General features: G+C 39.7%; 1 protein-coding gene across 1 annotated transcript; it reads right to left on the bottom strand.

The window, feature by feature from the left end:
- Positions 1 to 1,364: 1,364 nt before the first annotated feature.
- LOC145453660 (histone-lysine N-methyltransferase SUV39H2-like) lies at positions 1,365 to 17,403 on the bottom strand. Its single transcript, XM_080331633.1, has 8 exons — positions 15,936 to 17,403; positions 12,744 to 12,908; positions 8,308 to 8,511; positions 5,801 to 6,021; positions 5,586 to 5,739; positions 4,908 to 5,060; positions 4,243 to 4,384; positions 1,365 to 3,188 (listed from the first exon to the last, which is right to left on the bottom strand). The coding sequence occupies exons 1-8, from the start codon at positions 16,461 to 16,463 to the stop codon at positions 2,995 to 2,997; spliced, it is 1,761 nt and encodes a 586-aa protein (XP_080187759.1). The 5' UTR covers positions 16,464 to 17,403; the 3' UTR covers positions 1,365 to 2,994.
- Between the last annotated feature and the right edge of the window lie 315 nt (positions 17,404 to 17,718).

The following is a 17,718-nucleotide window of genomic DNA, read 5'->3' as shown; positions in this document are numbered from 1 at the left end:
TTTAAAAAAATACCTACTTAATCACCTCTTGTCGTTATATTAACACTGTTGCCCTACCTCGCCCAGACATTGCTTCATCGATCATTTGCTACCATAGATTACTTTTCTTTTTTAACCAACATTTTTTACAGCAGTGGTTCCCAACCTTTTTCTCATCGCCCCCTTTTCAAGCTCAACACCGATCATCGCCCCCCTAATTTTGTGAACCGAAAAATGGGCAGACAAACTGTAATCGCCGGTGGGTTGACTAAAAAAAAAAGGTCAACTTTCCGGCTCGATATCGAATTTTACACTTTTGCAACTAAATTTTCGTGGGTTGACTAAAACAAAAAGTCATTTCTCCGATTTGACTCCAACATAGCCGTTTTACCGCGTCATCGCCCCCTATCGCTATTTTCGCCCCCTTCGTCATTCTCGCACCCCTAGGCCGCCAAATCGCCCCCTGGGGGGCGATATCGCCCACGTTGGGAACCACTGGTATAGAGTCAAGTGTACCTGTTCGATGCTATCTAATACCGAATACTGTGCATGCATATTGCATACTTTCTGCAGCACCATCATTGCCGTCTGTTGTTATGTATTTTGGTTGGATGAAAATAAAGACTCTCTCTCTCTCTCTCTACATTCTTTAGTTGATACCAAAGATTAGCACTGGGTTTGGATTTACGTTGAGCAGCAATTTTCTTGATCCAAGATCTGGGCACGCATTTTCTTATAATTCCATATTTGAATAAGAATTATTAATGAATTTTGAATGCTATTATGAGTACCGAGTTGTATGGGCCAATATCGTCGATGTGGAACTAGAGTAGCTGATGTCCATTTTCCACGTTTTGTAAAAATTGACTTCATGAAAATTTAAAAACTTTATTTTCCAAAGTGGACATAAGCTACTTTGATTCCATCGCGACGATATATTGCGAGTATCGGATCTGGACTCGAGGCTCAAATCAAGGACAAACTGCTGTTTCGCATCTGTTACGTCGGGCATCGGTTTGATGCCAGATTAGAAGCCGTACTTGGTCGTTCCATCATCCCCCTGCCTCATCTGATCATTACAACGCACTGCGTACCACAGTAATAAAACCGCCGATTCAAATGCTTGGAATCACCGCGACTACACCATACTATAACTTACCCCTTGATTCTTCGCAAAAAACGAAATCATCACCTTTTGAACTGCGTGGGATATCACAGGACCTAGTGAAGGTCCAACAATCGAATAACACTTCACATCCAATACTTCTCACGGATACTATACAATAATACAAGTTTAGCATCTCGTAATATTACCAGGTTTCCCCACTCCCTCGGCAATACAACTCAAGAATAAGTATCGCCACTATTTCGATAAATCGAACCCGTCCTGTCACGAGTCATCATCTCGTGATGCAATGTAATAATGAAGATGACAGAACGATGAAGCAGTATTGAGTTGCAAAAAAATTTAAGCTAGATCAAGTCGATAACATTTTCGATTAATATCCTTCACAAGCAATTAAGGATATTTGAAAACACATTGAAACGAACTATTGACTTCGAGGATTTGTAACACCGTGCATTACGATATGTAAGAAACTATTTTGGAAAACCTCTCCTCGAAACATAAGTTGATTTCAACAACGACAACAAACAGAAATCTCAACCCCTCAGAGCAAATGTTACATAAATAGAGAAGAACCCTACAACATTCACGTCGTAGCAGTGACAAGGTATGTAAATACATCAAAATTCATGTTATGAGGGTCGACAGCCTTCACAATTCACATAGACATAATATACAAATAAAAGTGTGAGCAGTTCCAATAAAATGTTTCAAGTTGTTGCGTCGCAATGTCTTCTAAATATATTTGCAGAAATGATTGAGAAACGCCGAGAAGAGATGCATTTCCTCGGCGGACAAGAAGTCTTTCCATTGCCACGAAACACCCTTAATGCCTAGAAACATTTTTGGATTGACAGCATTCGGGCGATCAGTTGTCGCCGAGTAATGATATGAATACCGTTACGTAGAACTGAACATTGGCACAGTAAACAGATGATATGAGTATGTTTGGTGTCTCAGTATTCTCAAGTAGAATAATATGAGAGCATCAAGTGTATACTGTATATAAGTAGGGCTGGGGTGCAAAGCTTCGAGTGAAGTACCGAGGGATAATTCATTAGAGCAGCCATGTTCATCACGAGTATTTGTATCCACATGGATCATAGTTTCGATACCATGGGAGCTATCATGGGAGCCGAAGTAGCAATGTTCCCTCCAAGCTGCGAGCGTGCGCGCACTGCACGCACATAAAAATGTGTGCCGTGCACAAAACAAAATCCACCCGCGGTTCGAAAACATATCACCACTACATCTTTCGCAAAAGGCACTGATGATCATCAGACCAAATTGACGACCATCACTAGTTTGTAATCAGTAATTCATAGACGAAAATGTATTAAAATGCGATAAAAACTAGAGACCGTCACAGCGAACGTCAGAGTTTCGCAAAAGTCGGGTCTCGGGTCAAAGTAAGGAACTTTTTTTTTCAGTCAACACCACACATTACCTGAAAAATACGGGCGAATCGTGAATCCAGCCGTGGCAACCCTATGTTATGCACTCTTGTCCAAGGAACCGCGCAGTGAGATTGGAGGGAACATTGCCGAGTAGTGCGAGACGATTTTTTCGATGCATATCATGACATTAAGGACAAAAATATAAAACGTCCGATTCCCATAAATTTTTCAAATACCTTAACAGTAAAAGTTACATCATCTACGAAAACGATTGACGACAAAACATCAAATTGTCTTCATGTGGTGCAGAAATCGCGTTGTTTTCTTTGGTCGCATAAAAGATACTTAATTGAACTTTCCGCACCATCCATACTCTGATAAAATCATAATAATTGATTCTCAGAATCGAATTATTCTGGTACCCAATTTCGCCCAGCCCTGTTTATGAGTTGACAAACATCATCTGGCAGCGAGAACAGTGGATAGATATCGTCAAACGATGAGCCACCCGCGGCAGTTTGCCGAATTGCACAGGCACTTGACCTTTGACATGGAAGACACCCCCGAGGAGTCGGATGCTTCACTAGACACGTCGTAACCCTGCGATGGAGCGGCGGCCTCGCACCCAGAATCGGAGCTGTCCACGGGGGGTCTTTCCAGCCCGTGGTTTGAATCCCCGGTCTCTTCTGAAAACAATGTGTTATGTATCATGGCAGCTACGTAACCGTAGAATTCAAGCATCTACCCACAGCAGGTCACGTGAAAATATATCGATACAAATAGACAAGGCTAACTTCGGTTACAAATGTTACACTCAGACAGTGGACATAGCTAAGTGTGTCGAAAGTAACCACACACCAGAATCGAGTAATTGGCTTTTTGCAGGGCATTCGATTTATATGCAACACAATTAAGTACGATAACTTTGTATTTTTTCAAATGTAATCGACCAAGATTATAAATGCAATCGCATAATATATTCATATTGAAATAAACCCAAATACTTTTGGCCGACACATTATCAGGCCAACAGATGGAACTCGTGTACCATCTAAAAAATAACACCTCGATTATTCGAAATTATACGATTGTTGATATACAATGTTCTATCCAATTCTCTACTAGTTACTGTAAATACCCCAGACAAACGCCGACTGAAAATATTCTGCTTTATTTCAATATGAATATATTATTCAATTGTATATTAAAGTTCCATACCGCAAAGAAGCACTGGAAACTGACATAATCGTCGTAATCAAATACGATTGCAAATCACTATACCGCACTTTATTAAATCACTAGACCGCACTCAATTTATTCACAGATAGGAAACTTGTCTCGGTTCATCTAATCGAGAGAGAAGTCTGGTGCTCCTCAGCGCGTATCACCTGATAATCCTCTAGCATCGCCTGATTCAGTGATCATTGATGTACATTGTATATGTTACGTGTCGTTAATTGCTTTTAAAGCATCATTGATGCTATGAGAAATACAGACCTTTTCTCTTATAAATTCTTTCAAGCAGTACAATTGGATTTCAAAGCGAAATTACATACCTAGCATCAGCAATTCAGTTGCCACTAAAGTAAGACTTTACGAAATAGATATTCTGTAACTGCCACTAGAGGAGTCGCAGTAATTATCCATCAATGTATTAAACAATAAACATGGCAATATCTACTGAACTATTTCTTTCAAGTACTAAAACACAGAAGATAAATATCTCAAGTCGAAAGTCACCTCCCAAAGCCCCCGTCATTTGATAGTCGAAGGAGAGTTCTTCGTTAATATGAATTTTTCTTCTCGCAAAAAGCGCAATGCGTGGCAGGGACAGATCCATGTTATCGATAAAAACGTTATAGACTTGCAAATTGGGGGAGCACTGCAAAGAAAGGCTCGATGAAAACGTATCCGACAGATGCATCCAAAATCACTGATATAGCAAATTGAACTGATTTCAATTTTCCAACAGCTGTTCGTTCACAGAGCAGCACAAACAAGCTAGAAAGAGCTAAGTCATAGCTATAGAAAAAGACAGCTATAGTTGGCGCATATTTTCCTAATCTAAACCCAAGATATGAAAATGCAAATTGGAAGCCCACATATCTCATTACATCAAACACGTCATAACCCAACCTAACCTAGACGCATGCACAACAGAGATAGACGGCAATATAAACTCAGCAGTAAAATACATATCAAAAATAAACATTAAAGTTTACGACAGATCGTAAACCAAGAAGTACCTAATAATGCAGAAAGCCGGTTCAGAAACCTTCAATGGCATGTAAATCAAGTACAAATACCAGACAACATATGTTACAGAGAGGATAATACTACCACAATCAATAAAGAACAACTGTTTGATACTCGATATAGGATTGAACGCATATATCATAACCTACCGAATGATTGATAAAGTGTGAAACGTTGCCATAACGAGTAGCATCCACAGTCATTGGATTTTCAGTTTCGTGATAATCCAAGTCAAAGAGATAAGTGATGCCGTCACTGTCGTATTCCAGACCTCTTCGTTCCGCCTCCGTATTTGTAATAACCTAAGCGCATAGAAACATAAACGACCATTGTGGAACTGAATGAAATCATGTTTTAATGGTCTTGTTCATTTAACATAGTTGTTGATGCATATTTTGTTCTGTGCACCCGTATTCAATAGACAATAGTAATAGTAATGTATTAGATGTGTGATGTGGTAGTGGTAGGTTTTTGTTCTTGACTCCTGGAGGTACAGAACTTCAATATACAATTAAATAGTATATTCATATTGAAATAAACCTGGATATTTTCGGCTGACACTCTTCAGGGGCAATCATCAGCAAGTAGTAAAGAATTGAAAAGAACATTGTACCGTATAACAACAATTGTAGGGGTTCGCCGAAGGCAGATTAGGATAAGGGCCCGTCAGGTTAGTAAAGGTTATGAACTGCTGTTCGCCTGTTCCCAACATATATATATATGTGGCAGAAAAACATAAGAGTTCCATAGCATCATAGGTTTGACATTGTCTCGAGTTTAATTTCCTATAGCGTTACACCCATCGTAAAATTCAGTATACACATTACCTCGCCAACATACTCTACGACAAAAGCCCCCTTCGGAATCTCTTGCAGAGCCTTCACGCCCCACCCTTTGCCGTTTGGCGTACGGAAGATGGCCAGGGTGTACTTGCTGCCCTTCTGCACGACACGGCTCGGACAGTCCTGCGAGCACTTGCACCTTTAAAATTCAACAGTCGCTCATGTTGCGTTTGAGAACTCAAAAATTCAAATCGCGCTACCTAGAGTTGCATTCGTAAATGGGCCTGCCCGGTCGAATCCTGATCAAGCCGTCGGCATACACGGGTCCGGTCTTTTTCTGTCCCGATATCGTGCATGCGCAGCTGGACGAATAGAAGTCGCATATCCCCTTACAGTCGCAGCCGACCAGCGGATCATTCGGGATTGTGACTCCGGTCCCGGGAATGTTATGGGGGATGTACGTGAATGCGTGTGGGGGCAGCTGAAATATAATTTGTGATCGGTGTACCACTAACGTGCATTGCAAGATTTTAAAATATAAACTTCAACGGGACAATCGCCCCACAAAACAGCTGTGGCTACGTCTAAATCAGAGCTTCTTAAACTGGAGTCCGCAGACTTGTTTTTAAGGGGTCAGTGAATATAAACTATTAAACTACATTGTCCAACATATATAAGATATCTATCCACTATCCTTATATTTGACTTTATGGACCGTGACGAGGGCTGGGTGGATTGATTTCAGTCAATTTTAGAGGTTTCACACAACCACACTTCTACAAAAAGCTCAAGAATTAGGGTTATCTCAACGTCCATGTGCCATCCAGTCCAACACATACACAACGGCAAGGCATACACAAGTAAAATAAAGAGTGAAACATCCTTCAGTAATAGACCTAATTGCATTGGTCGATAGACTTGCAATATATAGATACATTATAGTAGTGTACATAGGCGCCAAACGCTAATTTTCCTTAGGCATGCGAGTTCGATGACGTCACAAAGGAATGACGTAATGATCTGACGGAATTGATAATTAGGGATAATATAGCATCAATTCATGAGGGTTAGGTGCCTGCATAAATGCCGATTATGCAATATCTTCGTGTTAACAAATTTGCGCGTATGATAAGCTTGTCAACGAGCCCGGAAGTGCTGTCAATTAGCGAGTCCCTGCCGCTAGCGAACAATTAAATACGCCGCTTATCAACGCGTATTAGGTAACCTCGGCGACGATTTGCGCAAGGCAAAATGTCAGACTAGTTATGGAATCTGTTCTATAATGGCACCGATTTCAGGTTGTTCAAACCTTTCTTGTCTTTTACAACTCAAGCCTTGACAGTTGACACACATCTTCTGATGATTATGTTTAGGTATTAGCGGAATTCACTTACGCATGCACGGCGCACTCACAATCGCACATGTCTGCGGACATTCGATGTCATTCAGGTCAGCGATGTCGCTCTTTAATTACAATCGCTAACCAACAAACACATAACGGCATTGTCACCAAGCCATCGAATGATTGGAGCTAACGCATGATAGGCTCGAGAGATGGGAGCCAATGCATGCTCGGCTTTAGACGCGATAGTTGGCCAGCGATGATATCTTTCGTACCAGGCCTGTTGCAGATGCGATTGTGTAGGCAAGCGATAATATCGTGTGCGCCAATGCAGATGCGATAGCGCATGCAGCGATGGCACCAGGCCTACTGCTGATGTGATTGTTAATCATGCACAAGCGAGTAAAACTAGGCTTGTCGGAGACGCGATAAAGCAGGCAAGCGTCCCAAGCGATGACTGCCGAGCGCACGGCAATCAATGACACAATTTCGCGATCATCTCAGCGGGAGATCGCGTCGCGGTACATTGTGCACAGACAAATCTCGTTAATTGGCAATGCGCTTTTTGTAGCTAATTGGCCGCGCGCAACGGGTTACCTCGCTCACATGAGCGGTAGCAGGTAATGTCGTAAACGGAAATACATTGCGATTCGTTCTAAATAACACAATCGGGGTTTATGCCGATTCATGCCAAACCGAATTCTAGGCATGCCACATACCTAAAAAAATGTCTAGGTATGCCTGGCATGCCTTGCATGCCCAGGTTCGGCGCCTATGGTAGTGTACATTATATATATACTATATACGCAACTTTGGATCCAAAATATGCTCACTCCAATATTTCAGTATAAATTGTCTGTCGTAATTTCCCACAACACAGTTATAAACCTTTCTGACACAATTTATGCAAAGTGACATACATAAATCAGTTTCGATAGGCATGATAAACAATGCATATCCATATCATGCACCAATTCCCTAATTGAGGATTCAAGTTTATGCTAGAGTTTGACACTATTACCGACATGAAGCAAAGCATTCTCGGCTGAATATATGCCAAGATTCTGTAATATATCTCTTCTTCTCATCCTAAATAAGTGGAGATGGACAATAACATTGGGAAGTGCTGGAGGTCAAAAGGTCAGAGAACAAAACTTTACACAGATACACTCATGCAATGGCACATACTCAGCAGGACAATCCCAAAGTCTAAATTACAGCTACCTCACCTACCTAGAGGTACTGACATATTGACACAACCTCGCAGAATACTAAATAGCACCAGTCAAGCAGTGATTAAATACTGCATAGGAATATTTGCATAATGCATAACACGAATCCGCCACTTAAATATAGATTCAATGCAATGTTCGTTGTATTTCAGGAATACCCAATACAGTAAGCGAGATATCGACCAACACTAACCTCCAAGTCCACCTCGTTTTCAACCGCGATATACGGCTTTTTCTTTGCTGAAAAGTTCACGGAGTCCTGCCACTTCTTCAACGCGGCACGAAAATCACATTTCAAATCGCCATACGACGACCTGTACTTGAATTGTTTAGGTAGTGCGTCAAATAGCCGTTGAGCATACTTGGCCTTGTGGAAACCGTTTTTGTCGTGAAGAAGCTGTGAGATGAAATAAAAGCTAAAGCATCAGCATGAGAGTTATTCGAAAATAAATTTTTTGCCTGATTCCGGGGATTCACTAATTAAATTGTCAGGTTGCATAAAAAATCACTGCACACCAAATTTGACTCGATTCCAACCAGTAAAAGCCAACGCAGAGCCATTTGAAATTTTTGAATTTATTATAAGAAATTTTACTCACAACGCTATAAAATTGTTAAGCTGCCTTAAAGAACGATGCATAACAATTGTTTGATGAATTCCAACTGGTGGAAGCGAAGTTATTGGAGTCGAATGTTTTAAATCTGCAGAAATAACATTGACGGTGGGAAAAACCCAAAATTATTCATGAAAATCTAAAATAACTTTGTCTCTAGGGTTGAAATTGCGTAAAATTTGTTCCACATCGTTTTCGTAGAAAACTCAACAATTTCATGATGTCTAAAGTAAAATTTGAAAAAATATTTTTACATTAAATAATAATTTTCAATTGTCTCTGCGTCGTTTTCTACTGGTAGGGATTGTGCCAAATTTGGTGTGCAGCGTTTTTCTAGGCAACCTAACAATTTAATCAGTGAATCGCCAGGGATTCGGGAGGGCGGGAATTGATTTTAGAACAACCCTAATCAGCATATTACAACCACAGACAAGTAACATTATCCAATAGGGAGGAATGAATGCATTTATAATCTTGTCTTGTTATATCAACTATGCCCCGCAATTGGCACGTATTTCTCAATCTACACCATCAGAGAATAAACATTGCCTACAAAGTGCAAAAATCCAACCTCGCTTTGTCAATCCTAGTGGATTAGACTACAAAAGGTTTACAGTGACCAAATTTCGTTTTAACCAAGCCTGTATTCCAGTAGGGTGGAGTGAAAAATGAAAATTTTTGAATTTCAAAAAAGGGTCTTGATATGTGGTGCCAAATAGTAAACAAATAAATTCTATCATAATTTTGGGTTCGCACACCCTCTAGTGGTCGTGCAATTTCACCGAACGAGCCAAAAACAGCTAATTTCGCCATATCTGGATCATCACTTACACTAGAAAGTCAGGTTTGGGCTTAAAAGATGCAGAAGCAACATGTTTCTATCTCACTTCCATAGAACTTACTCTTAAAAATGAACAGAAAAAAAGTTACAAGCAAATTTCTCATTTTATAGGGTAAAATTAAGCACTGAAGCAGTGGGTAGGATGTCAAAAGCGTGTAGTGATTGATCTTATGACTGAGCATTGAGAAACATGCCCTATCAATTAGAACTACTTTTCAAAACTTGCTCAAACAAATGACACCCCTACAAGCATAAATAGGGCTCGGGCATCGAATAGAGACTGCTAAAACTATATTTAAAACAGCGTCCATTGGTAGTGCAGCGTCACGATATCGGTAAGTTTATAACAACGGCCCTCATGAGATGTCTTACCAAAATGCTGACGTAGGGTTTGTATCATATTTGTCACAAAGCTCCTGAATGAAAGCACAAAAATTGAAAATACACATTCAAAACACAAACATCAATTCTATATTGGAAACGGAAAATTTTTGTAGCAGTATCACATCAGTATCACTGTGCACGAACATTAAAATCATGTTTAGTATTGAAAGATTTCATCTGCTTTCAAGACTTCAGTTTTTGTCGGATGAAGCTATCTTTACGTTCAAATCCTGAAACATGGGTGGATGCTTCAGTAACCACGTTCTTTCCACAGCCTGTTTGTGGCAAGGATGACTAAGCCTTAATGATGATGATCTTAGGTTTTCCACCCCGACATCTGACAAGGTCTTCATTGCATGCGTCTGTTCAATATCTTTGTGGTTTAAGTTGACAATTTGGTGGAAAGATTAAGCCTTGATGTTGATAACTGGAATTTGGAAGAAACTGATGCTCAATGTCGCTGTTTTTATGTTTGGTGTCATTTAAATATCTTCCTTCAAATTCATAATTGGAATTTGGTATGGTGTGGTTGTTCTGCGCATAGCTGTAATCTTGTTAACTGTAAATCTTCGGACGTTTCCCTCTTTGTCACCAAAGCATTCCCAGCAACACATTTTCTGGATGTTCAAAATGAGCATTTCTTCGTAGCAAAGATAGTGCAGGATAGTGAATTCAGGTATCAGTCAGCTTTGTGTCACGGGAAACTATATTGTGGAAATTTTTAGCACCTTCGACAATGGAATTGTGCATTTTTATTTCAAACCATGACGGAAAATAGACCTCCATGCAGAATTGAGCAAGACAGTTCCGATTTCTCGATGGATGACTCTGTCCCACATAGTACTTTGAAATTTGAGACGCGAGAGTCAACCATATTGAATGAACGATGGGCCCAGCCTCTAAATATTGCAGATCTGGCTCCAATTGACAACTTTGAAGGAGGATATATATGAAACCAAACCCTAAAGCAGAAACATTGACACCAGCATCAGATTCTTCCAAATTCCAGTTATCAACATCAAGGCTTAATCTTTCCACCAAATTGTCAACTTAAACCTCAAAAATATTGAAGAGCCGCCTGCATCGCAATCAAGACCTTGTCTGATCACGAGCTGGCAAACCTATGATTATCACCATTAAGGCTCAGTTATCCTTGCCACAACCAGGCAGTGGATAGACATGTGACAGTGGTGACATAAGAATCTGCTCAATGTTTCACAATTTTAGAATTGATGTTTGTGTCTTGAATGTGTATTTTCAATTTTCGTGCTTTCATTCAGGAGCTTTGTGACAAATATGATACAAACCCTACCACACCATTTTGGTAAGAAATCTCATGAGGACCGTTGTTATAAACTTACCGATATCGTGACGCTGCACTACCAATGGACGCTGTTTTAAATACAGTTTTATCAGTCTCTATTCGATGCCCGAGCCCTATTTATGCTTGTAGGGGGTGTCATTTGTTTGAGCAAGTTTTGAAAAGTAGATCTAATTGATAGGGCATGTTTCTCAATGCTCAGTCATAAGATCAATCACGACACGCTTTTGACATCCTACCCACTGCTTCAGTGCTTAATTTTACCTATAAAATGAGAAATTTGCTTGTAACTTTTTTTCTGTTCATTTTTAAGTGTAAGTTCTATGGAAGTGAGATAGAAACATGTTGCTTCTGCATCTTTTAAGCCCAAACCTGACTTTCTAGTGTAAGTGATGATCCAGATATGGCAAAATTAGCTGTTTTTGGCTCGTTCGGTGAAATTGCACGACCACTAGAGGGTGTGCGAACCCAAAATTATGATAGAATTTATTTGTTTACTATTTGGCACCACATATCAAGACCCTTTTTTGAAATTCAAAAATTTTCATTTTTCACTCCACCCTAGTATTCCAGCCTCCGCATTCCGAATACCTTTGTAAGTTTGTGACATTTACAAACATTCTAGAGGCCTATTAGCTGTACTGCCTGAATGTTCATCGTTTTTAGCAGAATGCATACTGAGAAGGGGTGATAGTCATTTTTATCAAATTCGAAATGAGTTGTTACAGAATACATCATTTAAGGGTATTTGTATAGATATAGGCTCACAGCTTTTGTTCGACCATCTAATCACTACCCACTTTTTACATCAACACAATGGGATTTTAACATCACATTGCCTTTTTCACGCCCCATCACATTTGTTTATAAACATAAAAGTGTTTTGGTTATTATCATACACTCATTTTCACAAAGTGTTATTGGAGATGTAGCCAGGTGCAGAAATCAAATTAATTCAAGCCTGGTCCACTCCCACTCTTGGGTTTTGTACATTATTGCTCATGCAGCTACCTGCCCAGTGCCTAGTAATTGTTTTTAGTGTAATTTGCAACGGAAAGGTATTGAAAAAAATGAGAAGAGCACAAATGATACAATACATACAATTTGAATACACAAATTTATAGCATGGGATTTTTTAATGTATGATATTATTCTTATTAGAAGATTAGCATGTTTTAAATGAACTGATTCGACTGACTCCCAATAATAGCAATGTTTGTGGTGCATTGATGCTATTGCGGGCAAAACACAGACTCAGCAAATGAGGTGTCATGCATGAAACATGACAAAACGGCATACAAGGCACAAGTTGCAACTCACATTGCAATTTCGCATACCTAACAAGAGACAAATATTACGAATTATTCAAGATGATAACAAATCGAAGCATAACCACAATGTCAATATACTGCCACCTCCAGCCCTATTCAATGCTTGACATTGAAGTTAAATTGAAGCAAAACGCAAACCTTGGTCCATGATGTGTTATGGGATGAAAAATATTCCTTCAGCTGCCTTTGAAAGTCTTGATGGAACTCTTTGATTAATAGATGACAACTTAGATTACGAAAGGACTCCCAAGTATTGGCTTCCTCGGGCCAGCCAGCCCATTTAATGAGGTAGAATCTTTCGCCCTGAAAATAACTTTGTCATCAACAGATATAGGAAGCTGTTGGAAACAAAACTCAGCATAGCGTCTGCTGAGCACAATTCGTATTCCGTATTTACAAGCTGAGCTATACGGCCTTGTGGATATACTGCTGTATCAGCTGTATCACTCAAGTATTATCTGTATCAGTCAAGTATCAGCTGTATGACCCAGGAATCAGTTGTATTAGCTATATCACTCTCAAGTATCATTTCTCGTGAAGGCTCGTGAGAAGGTTTGGGTGTCAAATAGAATATTAAATCGCCATTCCTACTAGAGTTGGATTAACCGGATAACCGGATAAAATAGTATCGTTAATAATGTGTTTTAAACTATTAGGAAGCTTCAATAAGTCGTATTATCAGTGTTTCGCGCAGCGGGATACGTCAATGCACTGTGTCACGCGGCGGAATCTCCCCTTGAGAAGATCGCCACATTAGATCATTGATTGCCGCGAACTCGGCTATCGTTGCTGGCCTGGTTTTTCGAGTCTTCAACAAGCCTATAGTTACGGTGGCGGAATCACATATGCAATAGGCTCTGTGAACATTATACCATCACTGGCCTACATAATCGCATCTGCATTGGCTTGGTGCTCACGATATTATCGCTGGCCTGCACAATCGCATCTGCAATAGGCATGGTACGAACGATATCATCGCTGGCGTAACCATAGTCTCGGGCTTGCCCTGCGTTGGCTCCTATCTCTTGGTGGCTTGGAGACAATATGCCGCTGAGATTATTATGATCAGCGATTGTGATTAATGAGTGACATTGCGAAACTGAATGACATCGAATGTTCGCATTCTGGAAACATGTTCGTGCGTGCAACTGTGCAAGCGTAATTGATTTCCGCTGATACTAAATTCGAAAAAAAAAATCGAAACCCCCTCGTTTTATTTAAAACACCCCCCTTATTTTTCGGCTGGCTACGGGCCTGATCATGTGAATGTCTCATGGAGGAATTAGAGCGAGCTATCATGTCGGCTTCTATTCCGGTATCAGCTACTCGTCCTTACTATAATTCAGCCCATTTTGTGGAAGCAGAAAGAGCATTTATTACGTGGGGACTCTTTGTTACAAAACTCCGGTCCCGGCTACAGGATGCCACTATTGATGCGGTGTGTTTTATAAGGAGGGAGCTGCAATTACATTGTGTAATAGTTTTGCGATCCATTTTTCATGCAGACCTTGTGAAATCGATTATCTCACTTAGGATTCACTATCCGGTTAATCGGTTAGCTAAATTTCAAATATACGGATATATCCGTTATCCGGATAATGAAAATTATTGATATCCGAACTAACCCTAATTCGTACTCTGAAGGACAGTATACGAACAATAATTGTGGAACAGTGAATTTCATGATAAAGGTACGGACGCAATGTAAACTGACAGAATTGGTTGATCTACTACATGAAATGGTTACGACAATGTATTTGGATGTAAAGAGTGCATTTTATAATCAAGGAATTTACCGACTTGCGGGGAAATTTCTAAAGCATGAATTCCATTTACATGAATGGGACAAAAAAAATCAAACAAGGATAAAGAAATTGTGATACAGCGATATGATGGACGTTGGATGAATTTAAATGCAAGTATCAATCAGTGTATCATTTCTGATTAAAATTAAATTTAAATTAATTCAGTTTTATATTAATCGAGGTATAACAATTTCACCTACTTGCCAAAACCTGAAGGAAAATATCACTCTTATAATCACAAGTACAGTCTGTACAGTCTGTGATACGTAATGCCCAGAGTAGGCTTAGTTCAGACACCAATAATTTTCACTATCCGGATAACGGATATATCCAGATATTTGGAATTTATCTTACCGGTTAATAACTGCAAAGTGAGACAATCGATTTCACGGGGTCTGCATGAAAAACGGATCGCTATTGTAAAACTATACGATACGTACACGCACAGTACGAGAAAAATCCCCGCAAATTTAATGTTCACTGCTTCTGCAACGCCCTCCTTGTAAAGCACAATGCATCAATTGTGACATCCTGTACCGAAATTTTGTAACAAAAAGTTCACATGCATTGAATGCTTATTCAGCTTCCACAGAAGTGGACTGAATAGAATAGAGAGTCTAAAGTTTGGCAGGTCGTTTCCCGATAACTTCAACGACTTTCAATTACGCTTGCACGCACGCACATGTTTGCGAACATTCAATGTCATTCAGTTTCGCGATGTCACTCTCACAATGGCTTATCAGGATACGGTTAATGGCAAGGCATTCCGTCACCAAGCCAACGAGAGATAGGAGCCAACGCATCCTAGGCCTGAGACCTCGGCAATCACTGACCTAATTTTAAAATCTTCTCAGCGGGAGAGCGCGTCCAGTTATGATATGAAATGGGCACAGACGCATCTCGCTAATTGGCAAGACGCTTCTCGGTCACGCGCAGCACTGAATACGACTTATTGAAGCTTACTAAAAGTGTAAAGCGCATAAGCAACGATATTCTTTTATCTAGTTAACCGGCAGAATTATATCCGGATATCGGATAGTAAAAAAACCTGTGGATATCCGGATAGGCTAATCCCACCCTAACCCAGAGAGAGAAAAATTGATTCATTGTTGCAAAAAGAAAGAAACCGTAACAAAAATTTCAGATATATACATAATTGGGCTACAAATTATACCAAAAATATCGGTCGCAGTAGGGAAATGAAGTTCAAAACAAGAGAATTGTGATATAGAATGTACAAATGTGTTAGATGTAGACTACAACATTGATTATGGTGAACTTGTCATAGTGTTAAATGGAGATGTAAGAACACTGAACAAGTCAAATTGGGTGAGGGAATTGGGAAATATATCATGTCAGATAAAAAAAAATATGTTGGCTGGTAGTAGTTCACACTAGGAATACTCTTAGCTCTTGAGCGATAGAGCTAAAAAACTCATTGTGTAACTCCAACATCCAAAGTCACATAACGCTAGCAATATATACACAAGATTTGTAGGTTGTCAGATACAAAGTAGGACATTACCTGAAGCATTTTGAAATCAGCGATGTATTCGACTTCGTACATTTCGGTCAGTTTTTTTACCTTTGAAGCGGATTTTTGATGAGCAACCAGCAGCAGCCGCTTAGTCGGCAAAAATTTGTTTTCATATTGCCGCATGCCTTTGGAGCTCTTCACGAAGCTGGCGCAACTCCTCATTTCATAAAACCACGGACAGCTTGCAAAAGTAGACGGGTAAGGAAACTTTGGACTTCTTCTTTTGACTTTCATACTTTTTTCAGAAATGGTAAGTCCTTTCGTGCTGGCACGCAGCAGTAATTCCTCTCGGAAATACAAGCAAGGAACTGTCGGGGAATATTTCAGTTTTCCGGCGACGTCCTGACATGGTATGGATCTCGGTTCAGGCTTCAAGTCACTCTTTTCACACTCGACAATGGGTAATTTATTCATTGTTTCAGCGGTGATATATTTGATTTCCGGACGCAGCAGTTTCAGTTTGTAGGGAGGTTCATCCTTTAGGTCGTAACAGCAATAAGCGTCTGAAACTTCCATCTGCAGATAGTAAGTATGACCTGTTCGAATGATATCAATATCGTTAAACCTACATGTGCGGCAATGCTTTCAAAATAAGAACTGCAATATCGCAGCAAGCATTCATTACAGGCTATTCAATTTATTCATGATAAGATTTTCGAGACTCTCATCCAGAGCAAAGCCAGTATGCATGAAATCAAATGGTAATGTAATTGCACTTATCTTGAATGAAACAAACAATATCTTGGTGTTCAACTGAAAATAAAACGGCAACAACCGCTGGCCATTACCATATTTATCAGAATAGAAGCTAATGGACTTGGACAGCTATATTATTTTTTGATTTAAAATAAGTCACAAGTTGGGCTATTTCAGAGGTACCAGCCAACAGGTCTCATTCAATTTTTATAGTTACGTTTTCATTCATTATAAATAAAATTATTTTATCATTCAAGAATATATGTAATTTTTTTACCACATATAACTGCAATCCTGAATTTTGATGTTAGTAATTGTTTGTAAAATGAAGTCGAAACAAACAAGCCTTCTCGAATGGCGATCGCAGGAACATGAATGGTGTTGAGTGTTTGTGGTTTGCTCAAGATATTTGTCCGAATTACCGAAGCCAATTTTTTTTCAACATGTCGTGATGAGATCGCACGAAATACCGATCATAAATAATGTTTGGCGATATCCGAATACTGAAGATTTCTATTCTTACGAAGAGCATGTAATAACCTTCATCCCCGTATATTCCTAATCCTACTCGCCGATTCTGAGACAAAAAGCTCTTATAAAGATTAATCAATCATCATAATCAATAATCGTCAGATTATATTTTTATCTGACGCACATAATGAAGATGAAATTTAAACGCACCATCGTCGGTAAGAGCGAAATTTCTACCGACGCTTATTTACTCGCCCCTTCGCATAGTATACTTCGCATCATACAATTACCTGAGCGGGACATCTCAAAATTTCATAAGTACGTTAGACCCGATGTCCTTGTACACCATTAAATTTATCTTCGCGCGCAAGATGGCACCCCACCAAGCGGCAGATATATATCCCAAAATAGTGTCTGTTACCGCGAAAAGACAGTGTGGCAAACTAGCGACTGCAGTCATTGCACCCACGAAGTATGAGCTAGACAAGGTTTTACTATAGAGGATGTCCTACAGCCTCTATAGTTGTACCGCTCAGCTATTGCAGTGGAATCGACACAGTTTGGCTGTGACTAGCTCGAGATACGATTCCGCACTCCTTTCGCT

Source organism: Botryllus schlosseri, chromosome 13 (assembly GCF_051294905.1).
Source record: "Botryllus schlosseri isolate E-star chromosome 13, Bs_hap1, whole genome shotgun sequence".
In the NCBI taxonomy this organism is placed as follows: Eukaryota; Metazoa; Chordata; class Ascidiacea; order Stolidobranchia; family Styelidae; genus Botryllus; species Botryllus schlosseri.
Note: the sequence above shows the minus strand (reverse complement) of the source record. Positions and strands in the feature narration are given on the sequence as shown.

Excerpts from the sequence above, each read along its gene's own strand:
- LOC145453660 (XM_080331633.1), bottom strand. The coding sequence starts at position 16,463 with ATGGAAGTTTCAGACGCTTATTGCTGTTACGACCTAAAGGATGAACCT. Across the intron at positions 6,022-8,307 it reads AAAACGAGGTGGACTTGGAG|CTGCCCCCACACGCATTCAC; the intron begins GTTAGTGTTGGT and ends ATTATATTTCAG. Across the intron at positions 4,385-4,907 it reads CACACTTTATCAATCATTCG|TGCTCCCCCAATTTGCAAGT; the intron begins GTAGGTTATGAT and ends CTTTCTTTGCAG.